General features: G+C 41.6%; 1 protein-coding gene across 1 annotated transcript in view; it reads left to right on the forward strand.

Annotated features, from left to right (window-relative positions):
- Nucleotides 1-8,864: 8,864 nt before the first annotated feature.
- The window catches only part of LOC134209893 (uncharacterized), a 62,320-nt gene continuing 50,071 nt past the window's right edge, over nt 8,865-21,113 (forward strand). Inside the window, exon 1 of the mRNA XM_062685914.1 lies at nt 8,865-10,636. Coding sequence (XP_062541898.1) covers nt 8,865-10,636 — 1,772 coding nt within the window. The remainder of the gene's footprint in view (nt 10,637-21,113) is intronic.

Here is a 21,113-nt window from a genome sequence, read left to right on the forward strand (position 1 = left end):
AGGGAGGGAATGTTAGTGTGTGGTTATTGTTACTACTAGAGACCGAGAATACCTCTGCATCTTCACAATTACCACGGTAAGGAAGTTGTGTTAGTTGGGAGGGGTAATCAGTAACATAGATCGGGATTTACCATGGAAAGTGATGTGACTATGCAACTTATATACTACAGTATTAGCATCTCCTTGATTTGTTCAATTGTTTATCCTTCGCGAGAATAAACAATTAATCGCTCAAAATGAGCGATTGTTCATTTGAATTTCGGATGAGGCGCCGGCGGCATCATTTCTTTAACGCAAGGAAAGTAAAAAAGAAACGGGATTTAAATTGAAAATAAAGTAATAATCACGGCTGTTCAAACAAATTGATAGTAATCGGAAAGCTAATTATGTTATCTCTATTTGACGTTAAATAAGAATGTAGCCAGACATATTTTGTTAATTTACGTTTATTTTACATGTCGTTTATTTTGCATTACTTTCGCGCGTGTGTTTGTCGCTTGCCGTAACCAATATACTGTAATCAGGATCTCACTGGTATTAATCCTGATGTACCGGTTGGCACTCATGTTGGGCTTGTGCGCTTTGAGCGGCACACGGTCGCTTTTCAGTCAATATAAAGTCGTACATGGTGCAATACAAGATGCTGAATTGGAGACGATATAGATACCCGATATACATACATGTTGTATGGAGAAGCACCTATATCGCCTCCACTTCAACAGCCTACACGACACCATATACTTTCATGTGTTGACTGGGTTTGATAGGGCCTGCCTCTAGACACATGCAGCTTTTTGCAGAGGTTCAACAGAGCCCACTGTCAAACCCCACCACATCCTAGGCAGGCCCCCTAACTCGCAGTGGCCATGGGGAGGGGTCGTCAAGCCCTTGGACATAGTCCCTGCTGCCCCCCATTTGGCCAAAAAAGTCGTTTGTCGTACAGACCATTTAGCCAAAAGGCCCTTTGGTCGAAATGGTCGTTTGACAGAACAGAATATACGTCATATGGCCGAGCGGGTAAACGCCGTTTTGTTTGGATCATATGACAAATAATGTTGTTTGGTCTAAAAAATCATTTAGTCATATCTAAAGCAAAGCCAAACAAAAACAAACACATTACAAAGCAAAAATGGAGTAGATCTTATTTCAAAATGTGGTGCAGTTACTTACTACTTTAAAGTATGTCGTCACATCCTCATGGCGCTATTATAATTTGCAGAAAGTGATGATAATAATTTACTCATGGGCAAATGGTACTGGGTAGATGCATTCATTTACAACGGCATCCGCTTTCCTCGGGCGCTAAAAAAGTAGACCAGAATGCATGGTATTATTCAGGAAAATCACGACTAATTACGAATCAAGAATAATTAAGTAGAACAATGTAATGTTTATTATTGCTACTAATCATAACTGAATCCCGTTTTTATTCCGCCACGACTCGGGATGTTGTTTACAATGTTTCATATACGCTTTGGAACAGTGACATCAGTTACAGTCTTTGGAGGAACCTTTATTTTTCAAGTAAATGTTACGTTCGAGAAATCGAGAATGAATTAATATTTGGAATAAATATTTATATTATTGAGTTCTCGAAATGTAGCCTGACCGGCAGGAATCCTTGTAAATCAATTTATTCAACAATTTCCTAATTGGTATTCATTTTGCTTGGCATTGTCTATTGGTGTTAATCTTCTGTATTTCAGGAGTCCTTCTAGATTCTCATAAATGTTTTACCAAATAGCAATAACTGCTTTGAAATTCATCACAAGGAAGTGTATGACACATTGCGAAAATTCGAATCACGTGACTATCGGATAACACGAATGAGGCAAATAAAACATCCAATTTGTAGCCAGAAGGCATCAACTAACCTAATTTCCCAATTTCTGCGAAAAACTACAACCGCTCCAATAATCAGCTGTTACCCATGCTACCATCAGGCTGCAAACCTAACCTGCCCTTTGACCAACGTCTACCGGGCGGACGCGAATAGCGATCGGTGCTGTGGTAGTAAGTATTTCGTTCGTCCGTCCGTGGCTCTGCTGCCTGCAAATTTCCACAACTAACGATCGTTTTCTTGTTGCTTGTCCCTAAAACGCAACCATTTAACAATCACTGCTGCAAAAGAGGTTTCCCCATCTTCGAACATGCTCGGTCTTTCGCTACGCTCATGTCCCAACAAAGCCCAGTTGGTAGCTGCATTCCACGTAGAACTACCGTTCAGCAAAAAACAAACAGCCGGCTGACGGGACGTTTAGGGACCCGCCGACCGGAGAAAGAAGCGAAATCTCGCCATGTCGCGATACTTACTGGATCGGTTTGGTTCAGTGGGTCAGACTGTCTCGGCGCTGGTTGCCGTTCATGTGACACCCTTCCTCCGGTGAACCGGTCCTTGACCGGGTCAGTCCTCCCAAAGCAGTGCAACAACCGGAGCATTCGTGGTACCATACTTGAAATAGAGAGGAGAAACACCAAATCAGCTGCTGCTGCTGCGGTGTTTCTAAGTGCAATAGAGCACACATGCTATCGGCAAGGGTTCGTTGTGAGCCAGCGCACATTAGTGTATTTCGATTGGAAAATTGACCAAAGTGGATGTATAAAATGCAATTTTTAATCCCTTGTATCCAAGGTGAGAGCCTTTAATCACTGTATAAAACGTAAAATCAGTAAAATATGTATAAAATACTAGTCTCAATATTTTGTTGATGGCATGTGGACTGTTTTTTTTCTGTATTCGAAACAGTTGCTATGTGATAACTCATCATTGCTGTTATGTCGGAGAAATTGTAATAAAACTTGTTAAATATTGTATTTTGTACACTTAGCCAAATTAATTAGCCCTTTGTGCAACAGCGTGCACTGTCTATCGAGTGGACGACGGAAGATAAACGACAAGTTTTCAAAAGCTAGTTACAAGTCGTTCAATGCCTTCGCGTCGTGTCACCGTCCGTCCGTCCGTCCGGACCGTCCCCCGCTGGGCGAAAGCCACCTCAAAGGAGGGCACCCCCGGTGAGTCCGGTCAACTGAGGACAACGGCAACTGCGACATCCAGCACCTGGGGTGTGTGTGTGTTGGTTGGGGGTGAGGAAAATCACAGTTTCGCCGTTTTATGCTTCTAGGTAATTGACATGAAAGGTTATTTTTTTAGATTTCGAAAATGCTGTGATAATGTGGCAAAAGTGTTGTTGGAAGGTAAGAACTTGTTGACGATCGGTAATGTTTTGTAAATTTGCTCTAAATTTGCTTGTAAATTTGCAATTAGACTGGTATTGCGATTAACTGATACCAAGAGGATCTATTTGACCTAATCTACATGTTCCTACCAAAATTAGTTAAATTTACATATTTGTTTGTAAATAAAAAAATTATAAATTAAAAGGTTCCAAATGGAGACAAAGTTTTAAAAAATATCGGGATTATCCATTATCATGTAAGAGAAAGGAATGTTGCCAAAATAGACATTTTCTTTAGAAAGGCAGTCCCAAGATCTGACTGAATTGATCAAGTTCTTTTTTCCAGTTTTGCCGACTGGCGCTGAAGCTACCAAACAACGGTCTAGTTAAGAAAAAACAGAGCAAAAGCGGGTTGCAGTTGCGTCACTCGTGTGCGCTGCAGAGTGGATGCAGCCAGGCTCTAGTTGATCTATTAAGCAAAGTGGAGGAAAAGCGGGTGCAACACATCACAGCAATTGGCCGGTCGTCGGGTTGTAATGCAGGAGAAAACGGTAACAGTTCGAGCATCTGTTACCGCGGTTGTCGCCGTTGTTGCTTCTGAAGCTGCTGCTGCTGTTGCTGCATCAGAAAGAAAGAAAAAAAAACTGGACGCACGTAACAATTTGAAACCGACAGTAACTGGAAGGAAAGCAAGTCCAAAAGAAAGAGGCCCTTTGTTTAGTTTCGTTTTTTTCTGTAGTCGACTAAGCGGTTTTCAAGATTGTTTTTCATGGAAACAAAATTATTATCTTGGTTTTCACTCTTCAGTCTACGTACATATTTTTTGTGCCAGTCGAGAATCCAATGCAGTATGCAGAGATTTTGGCATTTCTTCGACAAAATAGGGTAAGGTTTTTGTAAAGTTGCGGTAAATGCTTACAAGATTATTTGGAATACAATGAACAAAAATAATGTAGTTCAATTGTGTTGATGCCTTGGCTAAAAACTTTCCGAGCTATGATATTGCATTTACCGAGATCCCAACTATTAGATCTTATACATTTTCCAGGTATTGACTACCCAACACGGAGCCTACATATATGCATATGCAAAGCATGTGAAAAATGTAATTTGTGGATGTATTGAAAGTAGCCACTTTCCATCGGTGGAGTTGGAACCCACGGCGCTCAGTACGCTGGACTGGTGCTTTCTCGAACTAAGCAGCAAAGGACCTCCGCTGACCTTCACAGCTTAGCTGAAAATGAGTCCATTCGTGGATAAATTAGTGCAGAGATTTTAGGTGTGATTGATTTACATCGGCTCAGACTAGTCTTCTTGAACGACATTTACTTCGACAGAACGTGCGGCTACTGCAAGGTTACTTGGCATCACCTCGAGGATTTCTGAAAATAATTCTTCAAATTCCGGAATTGGAGCCATGCTTGGCCATTTCGAAGCGTCGAACGATACCCAAGGTGGGCCTTTTCAACAAAGAGTGACGTTGGTGTGCTCGCAAGGTTCGATACCTGGCGAGATTAGATCTACCGGATTATTGAAGTCAGTGATGTGGTCCTAGGAAGAAACCTTCAGTCATTTGTCATTGTATGTAGTTTGCCGATGAATGTAGTTGTTATACCAAATATAGGCCGCAAGAGTTATTGTTGGCGAGGCAGCTTGCTGCCAGCGCGCATCTATGCATTCAGTAAGCTTATCCACAAACACAACCGACGAAGAGCTGCTATAGGTAAGGTAAAAGTTGGCAACGTCAATTAGCGAAGTAAGGATATATAAACAAAATCGAGAAGTCGCCTTAAAATCTAAAAGCTAAACTAAATTACAATTGTTTCTATTCTAAACTAAAAATAATTATTATAAAGTTGGGGAGTTCTTATTACTACAGTGGTTTATATTAGGTAAAAATGTTGAATTCATTTGAAACTACTGAAATACTACATCAATTTACTTATTAGCTAGATTCCCAACATAAATTGTTTCGAGCCTAACCCTAATTCCCATCTAACGTAAAAAGCGCACAATCACGGTAAGGGTAAACAGTTCAATTTCATCGTAAACGACTCTAATTACAATATAATTACTAGAAATCGACAGAAAGCTATGAACGACCACATAAGGGACTAAACGTAAGTCAACTAATCTAAGAACAAACTATGAATCTTATGAAAGCACTGATTGTATAACATAAACTTATATCTATTATTACACTACATAAATGAATTATGAGTAAATTATGCTATTACAATTATGTATAACGTTACCTTTGCCAGGAAAATTATAATTCAGCCGTTGAACAACACCCAGTCTCGTGTTTCATTGCGGCAATTATAGTTACGGATTTAACCCTTCAGTCCCGTTGGTATAAAACCAACAAGTTATAATTTTCGTTTATACTTCGGATATGTCAAGTCGTGGGGCGCATGGTTCCAGTAAGGGCGTTAAAGGGCAAAATAAGGGCAAGAGCTCTAAAACAAAAGTGGTTGAGGTGGTCGATAGTGGTATAATATCAGTGGTGGTCACGGGTGCTTCTGACGAGATGGAAGGTCAAACTTTAGTCGGTAGGACCTGCAAATCTTGTGAGGGTCCGGATCCGATGAAATGGTGCAGTGTGACAAGTGCGATAAGTGGCATCATTTTGGCTGTGTTGGTGTTACGGAGGAGGTGGCGGACCACAGTTGGAGCTGTCCAAAGTGCTTTTCGGCAGAATGGGCTCAGCGAACTGAATCTACCTCCAGCAAACAACTTCAACCAGCACGTGGTGCGATGAATGGCACGGATGTGGTAAATCAGCGGATGTCAGAGGATCCGGATAAGAAATGCGAGCAAGGTTCAGTAGCAGTTTTTGACGTAGATACGGAGCAGGCCAGTGGTCAAAAGAAAGCGGATGGCAAGCAGTCACGTTCAGGAAGCAAAGGCCCAAAGGAAACGAATAGCAAACAGGTACAGTCAGATAGCAAAAAGGCCATCAGTCTGGAAGAATCAAGTATTTTGTCGATATCATCGTCCCGTAGATCTTCAGGAACACTACTAAAGCTACAATTACAGAAACTAGAGGAGGAAGAGAGGCTGGCAAGAGATTTCTAGAAAGAAAGTATGCACTTTTAGAGGAAGCAGCAAGTGAGAAAAGTTCTAGGGCGAGCTCAAGCTTAAGTCGAGTGCGCGACTGGGTACATGGCAACAAAACCAATCGGAAAGAGGAGCTATGCTGAACCCGAATGAGGATATCTTCGATCCAGAGAGACACTCCACGAAAATCCAGCACAATTTGAAAGTTTAAATCCCTTAGCAGCACAGCGAGAGCAGATGGTTCCACTAAGGCAGGATCAACTAACCATTGGAAGAACCTTCTCGGTGAAAGCAACGTCCAATGATGTCGGTAGGCCAACCCATTCAGCGGGGTTCTGGCAAATCAGAATGTGGTCCCGAACGATTACTATCGATTACGCTAGTGGAAGATCAAAACATCAGGAGGAATCAGACGACCAATGTCTGCTCAGCAAGAGGCAATTGGCGGCACGTCAAGCGGTATCGAAGGACCTGCCGAGCTTTTCTGGGAACCCAGAAGAGTGGCCTCTGTTTTATTCTTCCTATATCAATACCACAACCATGTGTGGGTTCACGGATGCAGAGAACGCGATCCGATTGCAAAAATGCCTAACGGGGAAGGCATACGACACCGTAAAGAGCCGCTTGATGCATCCATCAAATATTGAAGGAGTTATTGCTACACTTCGGATGCGATTTGGACAGCCTGAAGCAATTGTTCATTCGCTTATAGCGAAGATTACAGCTTTACCTCCATTACGAGAAGACAAATTGAGACAATAGTGGATTTTGCTGTTGAAGTTCAAAATTTCTGCGCGATCATAGATGCATGCGAGCTGGAGGATCATCTATATAATGTGTCTCTTTTGCATCAACTCGTTAGTAAACTACCGCCATCTATCAAATTGGACTGGGCAAGATATCGGCAGACATTTTCTCGAGTCAACCTCACGACCTTTGGAAACTGGATAAACTCTTTAGCAGAAGCGGCTAGTACTGTGATTATACCTGAGTCCAGAGTTCCAAGTATCCAAAGACCGAGACCAGGCCAACAAAGAAAAACACAGGATTTCTCAACGCACACAGCATCTAGCGAATCTGAATCGGAGCCGCCGAAGGAAACTAATAGGAAAACTCTAAATGAATGTTTGGTTTTGTAAGGAAGCTGCAAGACAATAGAAAATGCAAGCAATTTCAGGAGTTATCTAGAGATTCGCGTTGGGCAATAATACGTGACTGCAATTTGTGCCGCCGTTGTCTTACAACGCACAGCGGACTTCTGCAAGAGCTAAGGTATGCGGTAAAAATGGTTGCACGCGGAAGCATCATGAGCTGCTACATAACGCAAACCAAGACAAAAGAGAGGAGAACCCAGCGACTGAAGAACACAGACAAGAGCGACAGGGAACGAGTACATCACGGCACGATTGCAACACTCATCGCTCTGGCACCAGCATCTCTCTGTTCCGTTATCTTCCAGTTACTCTTAATGGAAAGAATGGAAACGTCCAAACCTTTGCATTTTTAGACGAAGGATCAAAGCTCACTCTTATGGATGAAGATCTCGCTGACGAGTTGGGATTGGATGGAATTGAAAACCCGTTATACCTTCGATGGACTGGTGGTACTGAGCGTTGCGAAGAAGGCTCCTGTACTACTACCGTTTCGATTGCAGGCACATACAGTGGAGCAAGAAGGTTTGAACTAAATGAAGTGCAAACAGTAAAGGAACTCCAGCTGCCACCACAGTCGCTAGATGCAGAGAACATGAAAAGCAGTTTCCTCATCTGCGTGGCTTACCTATTGAGTCATATAAATGCGCTCGTCCTTTAATTTTGATTGGCCTGAAGCACGCACATGTGAGTCTTGTTCTGCAGAGTCGAGAAGGGAAGCAAGAGCAGCCAATTGCAATCAAGACTCGATTGGGATGGACCATATGTGGTGGAAGCGATGCAGAGAATGCGCCTATCATGGTACATTACTCTTTTCATGTAGGAATGCGCGAAGGTAGTACGGATGAAGACCTGGAATATTTTGCTCTCGATAGCCTTGGTGAAACAAAGTCTAGTGAAGCACTATTGTCCTCCGATGATCAGCGTAGCTGTAGATTACTGGAATCACTAACGAAATTCAACGGTGAACGGTATGAAACAGGTCTGCTCTGGCGCTATGACGACATCCGTCTACCGGACAGTCGACCAATGGCACTACGACGACATCGTTTATTGGAAAAGCGACTGCGCAAGGATCCAGACCTAGAAAAGATCATGAATCAGAAAATTAAAGAATATCTTGAAAAGGGGTACATTCGTAAACTGCCTAAGGAAGAAGACGTACGTTCCACCTCACGTTCGTGGTATCTACCCATATTCCCAGTGATTAATCCGGAACAAGCCGGGAAAAGTGCGAATGGTTTGGGATGCCGCAGCTACAATTTTGGAGTCTCGCTGAATTCCGCTCTTCTAAAGGTCCCGATCAGCTGTGCGCGCTGATTGCCATTCTACGCCAGTTCCGTGAGCATTGCATTGCACGTACCGGCGACAAACGTGAGATGAATCACCAGGTTGTAATTCGGGATCAAAACTGCCCATGTCAACGATTCTTCGGGAAGGCCGACACTGGGGAAGTTGCCGTTTTGAAATGCGCGTAATGACTTTCGGAGCGTGTTGCTCGCCCAGCCGCGCACAATTCGTCAAAAATATAAATGCGGAACGGTTCACAGAAAAGTATCCAAAAGCGGTTGACACCATCATCAAACGTCACTATGTGGATGACATGTTAGTGAGCGTGGAGACGGAAGAGGAAGCTATTCTTTTAGCGCATCAAGTAAAATACGTACACTCTCATGGCGGGTTTGAAATCCGTAACTGGATAAGCAACTCCCCGGCAGTACTGCAATCACTCGGAGAAATTGACACGAAGACGAAGAATCTAGACGTTTCAGCTGAACTAGCTACGGAGAAAGTATTGGGACTATGGTGGTGCACTCAAAAAGACACGTTTACGTTCAAAATAGGATGGACCCGTTATGACGAAGCGCTGTTGACTGGAAGACGACGACCCTCGAAGCGCGAAGTGTTGAAAGTGCTCATGACAATTTTTGACCCCCTCGGTATGATTGCTCACTTCCTTATCTTTTTGAAGGTTTTATTGCAAGAAATTTGGCGATCTGGTATTCAATGGGATGAAGAAATCAATGACGTTCTATTTTTCAAATGGCAAACTTGGCTACAAGTGCTACCAGAAGTCGAAAGCGTTCAAATACCTCGATGCTACAATGCTCAAAAATCTCCAAACAGTGACGTAGAACTGCACACATTCGTTGACGCTAGTGAGAACGCATTTGCTGCCGTGTCATATCTTCGTTTCAATGATAGTGATGCAGTTGAATGTGTAATTGTTGCGGCAAAAACACGAGTAGCTCCACTGAAATTCCAGTCTATACCTAGGCTTGAGCTACAAGCTGCAGTTCTAGGAGCACGATTGGCGCAGACCATACTGGAATCCCTATCCTTTGGAGTAGCACGCCGTTGCTTTTGGAGTGATTCCCGAGACGTATTGTGTTGGATCAATTCGGATCACCGTCGCTTTACACAATTTGTAGCCCACCGTGTTAGTGAACTACTCGATACCACGGAGGCAAGGGAGTGGCGCTGGGTGCCAACGAAAGACAACGTCGCAGATGATGCCACCAAATGGCAGGGACGACCTGATCTGACCGTTGGTAGTAGATGGTTTACTGGACCTAGATTTTTAAGGCAGCCCGAAGCGGAGTGGCCGCAACAAACTCAAGTCCACAAAGCAACACGAGAGGAGCTGCGTACCCATCTGGTTGCCCATATCTCACCGGTATCACCAGCAATTCCTATCACAGACTACTCTAACTGGAGACGACTAATCAAAGTAATCGGCTTCATACTTCGTTTTCCGGACAACTGTCGACGCCGGATTCAGGGTCAAGCTATCACCAATGGTCCATTACGTACAGAGGAATTACGCGCAGCCGAAAATAGTGTCTTTCGGTTAGTTCAACGAGAGTCCTACGCTGCGGAAATTTCTATCCTAACCCAAGGCAAGCAGATCCCACAAAACAGTCAACTTTACAAATCAACCCCGTTTCTGGACGACGACGGAGTACTGCGGATGCGAGGCCGCACTTCCGGCTGTGCGTTCATAAGCGAAGAAGCAAAAAATCCAATAATCCTACCCCGTGATCATCATGTTACCACTTTAATCATAGCACATTATCATGCCAAATACCACCACCTCAACCAAGAAACTGTAGTAAACGAATTACGCCAGAAATATGTAATCTCACGAATCCGTGTATGCTGTGCCAAGGTGAGAAGGAATTGTCAGCGCTGCAAAAACCATCGAGCTAAACCCTGTCCTCCAATAATGGCAGACCTGCCTGCCGCAAGGTTAGCGGTGTATAGTCGACCTTTCACTCACGTAGGGATTGACTATTTCGGACCAATGGAAGTAGCCATAGGAAGAAGAGTTGAGAAACGATGGGGAATGCTAGCGACGTGCATGACAACTCGAGCGGTTCACATCGAAGTAGCACACTCGCTCAACACACAATCCTGCGTAATGGTGATACGCAACATTATAGCTCGACGTGGTGTACCGCGCCACATATATTGCGACCGCGGAACAAATTTTATTGGGACAAGCAAAGAATTAAAGTCTGCTATGGAAGAACTCAACGAAGATGTTATTTTAAACGAATTTACTAGCTCTGAGACCACTTGGTCTTTTAATCCGCCGTTAGCCCCACATATGGGCGGGAGCTGGGAGCGTCTGATTCGTAGCATAAAAAATTGTTTGAGATCACTGAATCTTCCGCATAGGCCGTCCGATGAAGTATTGCGAAATGCGTTGATCGAAATCGAGAACACGATAAACTCAAGACCGCTTACACACATTCCTATTGAAGATGAGTCAGCCCCAGTTCTAACCCCAACCACATCCTTCTTGGGAGTTCTAATGGAGTTAAACCGCTTACGGCACTCAACGATACTAGCACCATCGTGCGGCAATGCTGGCGTTCTTCCCAAATTATTGCCAACCAATTTTGGAGACGCTGGATATTGCAGTATTTACCAGAAATAACAAGGAGAACGAAGTGGTATTCCCACACAGCGCGACCAGTGAAAGTCGGTGACATAGTTGTTATCGTGGATCAAACACTTCCTCGCAATTGCTGGCCAAAGGGTCGGATAATAGCAGTTCGTCCAAGTAAAGATGGAGAAGTAAGATCAGCAACAGTTCGTACGATTGCTGGTATATACGAAAGGCCGGTGGTCAAGCTAGCAGTACTGGACGTCGAGCGCGAAGTGGAGTAGCAGTCTGAGGAGTCAGCGTACCTGGGGGGAGTGTTGGCGAGGCAGCTTGCTGCCAGCGCGCATCTATGCATTCAGTAAGCTTATCCACAAACACAACCGACGAAGAGCTGCTATAGGTAAGGTAAAAGTTGGCAACGTCAATTAGCGAAGTAAGGATATATAAACAAAATCGAGAAGTCGCCTTAAAATCTAAAAGCTAAACTAAATTACAATTGTTTCTATTCTAAACTAAAAATAATTATTATAAAGTTGGGAAGTTCTTATTACTACAGTGGTTTTATATTAGGTAAAAATGTTGAATTCATTTGAAACTACTGAAATACTACATCAATTTACTTATTAGCTAGATTCCCAACATAAATTGTTTCGAGCCTAACCCTAATTCCCATCTAACGTAAAAGCGCACAATCACGGTAAGGGTAAACAGTTCAATTTCATCGTAAAACGACTCTAATTACAATATAATTACTAGAAATCGACAGAAAGCTATGAACGACCACATAAGGGACTAAACGTAAGTCAACTAATCTAAGAACAAACTATGAATCTTATGAAAGCACTGATTGTATAACATAAACTTATATCTATTATTACACTACATAAATGAATTATGAGTAAATTATGCTATTACAATTATGTATAACGTTACCTTTGCCAGGAAAATTATAATTCAGCCGTTGAACAACACCCAGTCTCGTGTTTCATTGCGGCAATTATAGTTACGGATTTAACCCCTTCAGTCCCGTTGGTATAAAACCAACAGTTATGTTATGGGTATACACCAGGTTTTAATACAACTGGAGCAAGAGTACAAGCTCCAAGCTGGTGATGGATAGAGTTTTGACGGCATTTGGAGGTTGGGTGATGGCACGATGTGACACTGTCCGAGAGCTGCTGGATCAAGTCTTTAACCTTTCCACTGAGAAGCTGTTCGTCCTAGTCCAAACTCATTTTCCAGAGTTATTGAACGAATACTTTCGTCCGGATGGTCATTGAATCAATAATGCCTAATGGGTCGAATAGTTTGGACATCTCGGAAACTATGTACTAGAGTACTTTGAAACGAAGCGTGTCTGACTCAAGATGCCACAGTAGTCCGAGTGTGCTTACAGAGCCCCGGATGTCGTCGACTTTCACAGAATTGGACATGAATTTTAACCCTGTAAAGCCAAGAATATTCTGTACACCGGAGCAGAACTGTATTGCACCTTCTACGTTGTCGGAACCGCTGAGGAAATCATCCACAAAAAATCGTTGCTGATCTTCGATGGGTTGCGCCCATCATCTTTCGGTCACAGGGTCATAGGAGAGTGGCTTTAGACATTATGTGCTCCTACATGCGAACGATGAAATTTGACTCGCCCTGCCAGGAAATGCGTTGAAGATGTCGATTTCCTTAGTATATCCAGATCTGTCAGGATATTGTAGGGCGTAATTTTAGCTGTCGAACTGATTGATGCGTTGTTTAGCGTATCTTTAGGCGAATCCAGCGCACTAATTCCGAAGTTGGGTAAGTTGCCTTTATGTGGAGAAAAATCCAGCTTCGGTAGGAAAAGCGTACTAACTACTAACTTTGTTCCGGATAGACAATACTATGGCAATTCGGACCACGAGACTATCTCGTTCAATCGGAACCCGATCACAATGGCACAAACCGGAATCGCTGAATGATTAAATCACATCACACTGGAAAGGGTACGGGGCAAGTTGAACAACGCAAATCTTCCTAGACGGTTTTGGATGGTGTTCGTAATTAGACAGTCTACCTGATTAAAACCTGAAGAAGCTTGGAAGGGAACGGGAGAAACCGTTCTTGGGTCACTAGAAAAGAAATGGTATATCTACTAAAGCAAAAGCCTACAAATGCGAAGTAAATCAAGTGAATTTTCGTTGCCTACGCAGAAGAGGTTTTTCGTGTATTCTGTTTTGACTCAAATTCCGAACATGACTCATATCTAGAAAACTGGCGTTTAATCGTAAAAAAATGTGACTCTTTCGTCGATTTTCCATACAAAGCACCTAAATTACAATTTTTTTCTAGATCCTATGGAAAGCATGTGAAGACATGTTCTTGATTTCAGTCAAAACGTTGATTTCGGGAGAAGCATCCATGTCTATATATCTTTTGGATAGAAGTTCTTCTAATTGCGAGTTTAAGGACGCCGACGACGATGAGATTGCGCTCTCACCACCAGTGCACGATGGACCACGCCGGGAATTTAGGAGGAAAAAAAATATGTTCACCCTGAAGATGATATTTTAGGAAGAAAGTGTCTTCAGCAAAGTCAAAGCTTATTATTTAAGCTTTATTTTGAAGTGTGTTGCAAAAGGGTAGTTTCACTATATTTTGAGATAAAATTTTTAACTTCTATATTTCTTATCTTAGCATTGTACGATGTTCTAGAAAGTTGTTCCTTATTTAATTTTGAGGCACTTTGCTGAAGAAACCATTGTTGTACGTCGTTTGTATCATTAGTTATGATAATTTCAAATAATAATGTTAGGGTGACCCTAAAAAATCAATATTTTGATTGTAACTTTTTAGTTTTATTTTTTATCGAATTGACGTCTTCTACAAAGTTTTAGAGCATTGTGATGTTATTTGGTTACATAACCGAGTGAATACATTAGTGGATTGCAGTGATCCCAAGTAACATTTTCAGTTTTATAACGCTCTTGAAGAGCATAATTTACTCTACAATAGTGTCAAAAAAACAGCATAAAACCAAAATGTTACTTGGGATATCACTGTTTTTCTTGAAAAAATCCGCTTTTCTCATATGCTTGTATTTTTGAATGGAGGGAAAGAGGGGTCCATTTCTCCCTGAGTTAGACAGAAGAAGGACTAAGGATTGCTCTGCATGTTTTGGAACTGGGTGAAAATATTTTTTTCTCCTAAATTCCCGGCGTGGCCCATCGAGCACTGTTGTTAAATGTCATCTGCATGTTATTAGACTTATTTTCTCATAAGTCAAATTCACTTAATCGTTTTTCATGCATACATAACGCTTGGGTAATCCTATATTTTTGTCCGAAAGTGTATTGCTCTCAATATAGCATTTGGGTTTAGAGAGTGAAAACTCTCCAAACTATCATGTGCCTTCTGACATATTATTTGAATGACATTTTGCCTTTCACGCCTCAGATTACATATTTACAGCAATGTCTTATTAGGAAAAGTTTTAGACACGGTTTAAGTGCCATAATGAATAATGTTTTGGGACAATTTAACAAATGATTATCAAAGATAACAATTGCAGCACTGCACAGTTTTATGCGGAAAGAGTTTTTTTTACGCCAAAACAATATTTTTTAGAAAAAAAAAATTGTTCTTCAAAGTTGTTCGGAATAGTAACGCCATCATTATGATGTTATCAAGGAATAGGGTGGCCCTTCAATCTTATCGTGCGGTAAGACGCGCGGCTACAAAGCAAGACCATGCTGAGGGTGGCTGGGTTCGATTCCCGGTGCCGGTCTAGGCAATTTTCGGATTGGAAATTGTCTCGACTTTCCTGGGCATAAAAGTATCATCGTCCTAGCCTCATGATACACGAATGCAAAAATGGTAACCTGGCTTAGAAACCTTGCAGTTAATAACTGTGGAAGAGCTTAATGAACACTAAGCTGTGAGGCGGCTCTGTCCCAGTCCCACACTGGATGTAATGCCAATAAGAAGAAGAAGAAGTCGTACATTTTTTACGGAATACTGATATGTTATGTTCTACAAAGTTGTAGCGCAGCTTATTTTAATCAACTATGCTAAAAACAAATTTTTCTGAATCTCTTAAGTTGGCTGATTTAGAACAATTTTTCCTACTTAGGGTGCCTCTATAAAACTGTGTTTGTGATCTACCTTTTTTGTTTTAGATTTTTCGGAAAAGTTGGCTTCAAGTAACTTCTATAGCTCCAAAAATGCAACTTTTGATTTATGAATATGCTCAGTATATTCTTCCAACCAAAAGCTATAATTTTTTCCGGTTCAAAACCAGTGGTAGAAAGCAATGAAGCAAAAATTAACAGCTCCCGAAGACAATAATATCTGGGTGCATGAGAAGCTACGAAACAAAAGCCATTTGAAACAAATAGATGTTCAAAAACGGGAGCGGGCCGTTTGGCATAAAGTCATTTGGCATAACGCCATTTGGCATAAGGTCTTTTGACATAAAGGCCATTTGGCATAACGGTCATTTGGCATAACGGACATTTGGCATAATTGTAACCAACGTCAAAAAAGAGGGTCTTTTGGCATAACGGACATTTGGCATAATTTTTCTTTGCGTTCGCTGAATGGTGACTAAGTGGTGCGGGAAACACCCCGGAATAGTAGATATAAGACCCGTCGATAACAATATTAAAAAGACATTGTCCTCTCGTGGAAAGAATGCATTTACAATGCAATGCAAAAGTAGGCGCATGCCCAGATTAGAGCAGTGGTGGATATAATCCCCTCTTTAAAAGAAGGCGTGTTGCCGAATTATGGCAATGAAGGATGTGATCCCTTCTTTAAAAGTAGGTGCTTGCCCGGATTATGGCAATGGAGGATATGATCTCATCTTTAAAACTAAGCGCTTGCCCGGATTAAGGTCATGGTGGATCCGATCCCTTCTTTAAATGTAGGCGCTTGCATGGATTATGGCAATGCATGATGTGATCCCTTCTTTAAAATTAGGCGTTTGGCCGGATTATTCTAATGGTGGATGTGATTCCTCCTTCAAAGTAGGTGCTTGCCCGGATCATGGCAATGGAGGATATGATCTCTTCTTTAAAAGTAAGCGATTGCCCGGATTAAGGTCATGGTGGATGCGACCCCTTCTTTAAAGGTAGGCGCTTGCATAGATTATGGCAATGGTTGATGTGATCCCTTCTTTAAAAGAAGGCGCTTGCCCAGATTGAGGCAATGGTGGATGTGATTCCTTCTTTATAAGAAAATGTTTGCCCGGATTGCGGCAATGGTGGAAGTGATCCCTTCTTTAAAAGTAGGCGCATGCCCGGATTAAGGCCATGGTGGATGCGATCCCTTCTTTAAAAATAGGCGCTTGCATGGACTATGGCAATGGAGGATGTGATTCCTTCTTTAAAAGTAGGCGCTTGGCCGGATTATGACAATGGGGGATGTGATTCCTTATTTAAAAGAAGGCGCTTGCCCGGATTGAGGCAATGGTGGATGTGATTCCTTATTTAAAAGAAGGCGCTCGCCCGGATTGTGGCAATGGTGGATGTGATCCTTTCTTTAAAAATAGGCGCTTGCACGGATTATGGCAATGGAGGATTTGATTTGTTCTTCAAAAATAGGCGCTTGTCCGGATTGAAGCAATGATAGATATAATCCTTTCTTTAAAAGTAGGTGTGTGGCCTGAATTGTGGCAATGCAATGGTGGATGTGATCCCTTCTTTAAAAGTAGGCCCTGCTCGGATTATGGCAATGGTAGATGTGACTCCTTCTTTATAAGTAGGCGCTTGTCGGAAATAAATCAATGGTAGATGTGATCTCTTCCCCGAAAAGCACAATTCAGATTGATTTGGTTGCAATAACTCATATGTGACTTGATTGGTTTTAGTAACTCGTCTACGACAAGTGTGTTGCTTGAGTTTTTAAAGTTAGGCGCTTACCCGCATTAAGGCAATGGTGGATTTGATCCGGCCTTACGGCGCATGCTCGGATTGAAGCAATGGTGGGTGTAATCCCTACTTTAAAAGTAGGCATGTGGCCGGAATAAGTCATTGATGGATGTGATCCCTCTCTCGGATGTAATTCTGCCGTTTTGTTATTTCGTCTCCCGGAAAATGTCTACCATCAATCTAAATTAATCAGAAAACAGCCTCGACCTACTTTATCTACGCTAAACATTACATGAAATATCCCTTTCACTTTCACAGCTCGAAATTATGCCAAATGTCCGTTATGCCAAATGGCCCATTCTTTTTTTACAGTTCAAAATTATGCCAAATGTCCGTTATGCCAAATGACCCACTCTTTTTTTACAGTTCAAAATTATGCCAAATGTCCGTTATGCCAAATGACCATTATGCCAAATGGCCTTTATGCCAAATGGCGTTATGCCAAATGACTTTATGCCAAATGACCCAGACCCTTCGCGAATGGAAAAAAAATGAGCACTACTAATAGTCGTTTGGTTGAAAATGCGATTAACACAGATTTATCGCGGTGATGAAATATCGAAGGTTGTTATCAGAGGAAGTTTTGAATAATAAAAAATATAATAATATTTTTTCATTGTACCCCGTTTGGCATAATGGTCATTTGGCATAATTTATTATTAAAGCTTTGTGATAGACAGGGTTTGAATCCAAAGGAGAATAAGAAAATCTCTCACTTATTATGTCTGTATACACTCTCGATAGGTAGCATACCACGAGAGACTTTTTTCGGTAGCTGTTACGATAATGAACTGATTCGGGGGCTTCAACGCATGATACATTTCTTTTAATAGACCCCAATTGCGGGGGGCACCGGTTCTGATGATGCATTTACACTTGTTCTACACAGCTGTGCTAAAAAATATGGTCCCCAACATAAAATGAACGAGAAAAACGTGTTTTATCGAACCCTCTCGGTGGGAACCGCCTATCCGAATCATTTTTTTCCAACTTGTATACAAGTGCGATAGTTTTGTTTTCATGGCTTGTTATGATTCGATGAGTTTTTTTCTTTCTTTTTTATCGTTGTTCGTTATCTATCGAGAGCGATTTCTGCACGCCCTGGTGATAGATGAATAACATTCAGCCATTCAGCTTCGTTGATTCTACTATGAAACATTAGACGCATGCTTGTACGACGCGGCAGAAGAACAATAAAGAAGGTTCCTGTAAAAACAGAAATATTTCAAATGTTGACACACCTACTAGCAAGATAAATCTTCTTTGAATTAATTTGACATTGGTGGCTAGTCTTGTTTTCCATGTAAGGAAAACCTGCCTATGTGCATTTCTTTTTTATATTAATTCTTTTTCTTCAATGGCTTTTCATTCCGACTGGAACTTCGCCTTCTTTTCAACTTAGTTTTCTATTAGTATTTCCTCAGTTATTGATTGAAAGCGTTTCTATACCCACCATGGATATGTATCTAGTGTGGCAAGTGCAACGGATACACTATGCTCAGGGTTTCGAACAAGTTTCCAACCCAAAAACTTCCTAGACATGGCCAAGAATCGAGCTCGTCACCTCCGGATTGGCAATCCTACGTCTTTGCTCGATTTTATCAGTCAAAGAACCCGATTTTATCAGTCAAAGAAATCCTGTTTGCTCAGGCGTTCTGAAAAATATGTTTTGAAAAGGAAACATTACTTCTATTTGTCGATCTTATTCACCATCGGCACCATATGCATCATATCCTACCTTACCATCAGTCGGACAAATACACTCTTCGAAAGAAGGGGTCGTATCTTCGCTTTCCTTATACTAAGCAAATGCCTGAATGAAACGAAGGAATCATATACTCTCTTGCCTTCAAACGAGCAAATGCACCCCTCGAGAAGAGATCATATCTCCCCTTGCCCTAAACAAAGCAAATGCCTGAATTGAAAATAGGAGTTATATTCCCTCTTGCCATCTGCCAGGATAATGCATTCCTCGAAAGAAGGGAAGATATTTCCCCTTGCCTTAAACCGAGCAAATGGCTAAATCGATAAATCAATAAAATCAATAAAAGTTTATTACTATTATTGTTACCGGTTCATCTCGAGTAATAAAAAAAGACAAAAAGTTAATTCAGAATTCATATTAATGAACAACAGTTTGCTCGTCGTTTCCCGGGTAGAAGCCGTGATATTGATAACAAAACATGATATTAACTTGTTTGAAATAAGTGAAATAAGAGTGAAAATAACAAAAAATTTCACCGAAATATCATAAAAATATCAGGTTTTGCTATTAACAAGAACAAACGAATAGCTCAAGATATTGATAACCCTACAAGAGTCCTGGAGGGCAGGGGTAGATTATGTAGCACGTTCTCATGTACAAGGCAGAGAGCCGGAGGCGTTTGCGGTCAACGTTAGCATGGCTACAAGGGCAACAAGTAAGTAAGTAAGTGAATAAGTAAGAAAAAATTAGCAGTTAAGAGTGAGTTAGTGAATAAAAGTGAGTGAGTGAGTGAGTAAGAGCGAGTGAGTGACTAAGAGAGTGTGAAGAAGTAAGAGTTAGTGAGTTAGTAAGAGTAAGAAAGTGAGTAACAGAGAGTGTATAAGTAAGAGTGAGAGAGTGAATAAATGAGTGTGTCAGTGCCAGTGAATGACTAAGAGTGAGTGAGGGAGCGAGTAAGAGTGAGTGAGGGAGCGAGTAAGAGTGAGTGAGTACGAGTGAGCAAGAAAGAGAGATAGAGTGAATGATTGAGTGTAAATTGCCCATGCTCGCATATTTATCACATTTGCATTTTGGTTGATTTTGTAAATCATTTATCAACACTCCACACAGACTCACTAATTTCCAGCTTACCACAGATGCGCAAGATAGTTAAGCTTATTTTACTGTTGTGGGATTGGATGCAGTAAATTAAGCATTCTAAACAGGCTTTGTACAAAGTGAAAACAAATGCGAGTGTTACAAATATGTGATCATGGGCAGTAAATGCATGAGTGAGAATGGATAAGTGAATGAGAGTGGACGAGTGAGTAAGAATGAATAAGAGTGGGTGAGTGAGTAATAATTAGTGATGCAGAGGAAGTGAGTGAGTAAGGGTGTGTCTCTCTGTTCGCCTTATATCGGGAAGACGCGTTACTTTTAAAAATTACCGTCGTCGGGGGTGGCAATGGGTCAAATGGGGGTGAGAATGGGTTTCAACTACTTAGAATGCTTGTAGAATAGATTGAATGTATCTGAGGGCAAGAAGACTAAAATGCGTTCGATTGCGTTCCATGCGTTCAAGGCTCTCGTTATGGCCTTTACGTCAAATAAGAGATGTGTTATATGGTTCCCCCCACTAGCCCGAATGCCAGTACCCCGAATTGGACAGTACCTCGAAATACATAACCCCAAAAGGGACACTACCCCGAAATCCAGTACCCCGGATTTCGGGGTAGTGTCCCTTTCGGGTTATGTTTTTCGGGGTACTGTCCCATTGGGGGTACTGGCATTCGGGGTTCTGGGGGGAACCATATAACACAAAGTCTCTCATTTGATGTAAAAACGACGTTTTATAATTATTATAAAGAATTGAACATATTTTACATTAGTTCCGAAATTGGTGATTTCACAAATATTATGTCAAATGACTATTATGCCAAACGACCTTTATGCGAAACGGTATTTTGCCAAACGACTTTTTGTCAAATGACCTACAACCTAAAAATTTCGATGGAAATCCGACTTCTAGAGAAATGTATGCAAAAAATCCCGGATCTGCCCACAGGAAATTCCTGAAAGTTTCCGGAAACATCTTTGGAAAATTTGCGAAGGATATTTTTTGATAGAAATCTTTTGTTATTATTCCTCTTTAATTTGCTTTGTTGAATGCATGTCTGCCACTTTAAAGGTCCTGGATGCTTCAGGAAGTTGCTAGCAACGCAACGGTTTAAATACAGTCTAGTCCAA

Source organism: Armigeres subalbatus, chromosome 2 (genome assembly GCF_024139115.2).
Source record: "Armigeres subalbatus isolate Guangzhou_Male chromosome 2, GZ_Asu_2, whole genome shotgun sequence".
NCBI lineage: Eukaryota > Metazoa > Arthropoda > Insecta > Diptera > Culicidae > Armigeres > Armigeres subalbatus.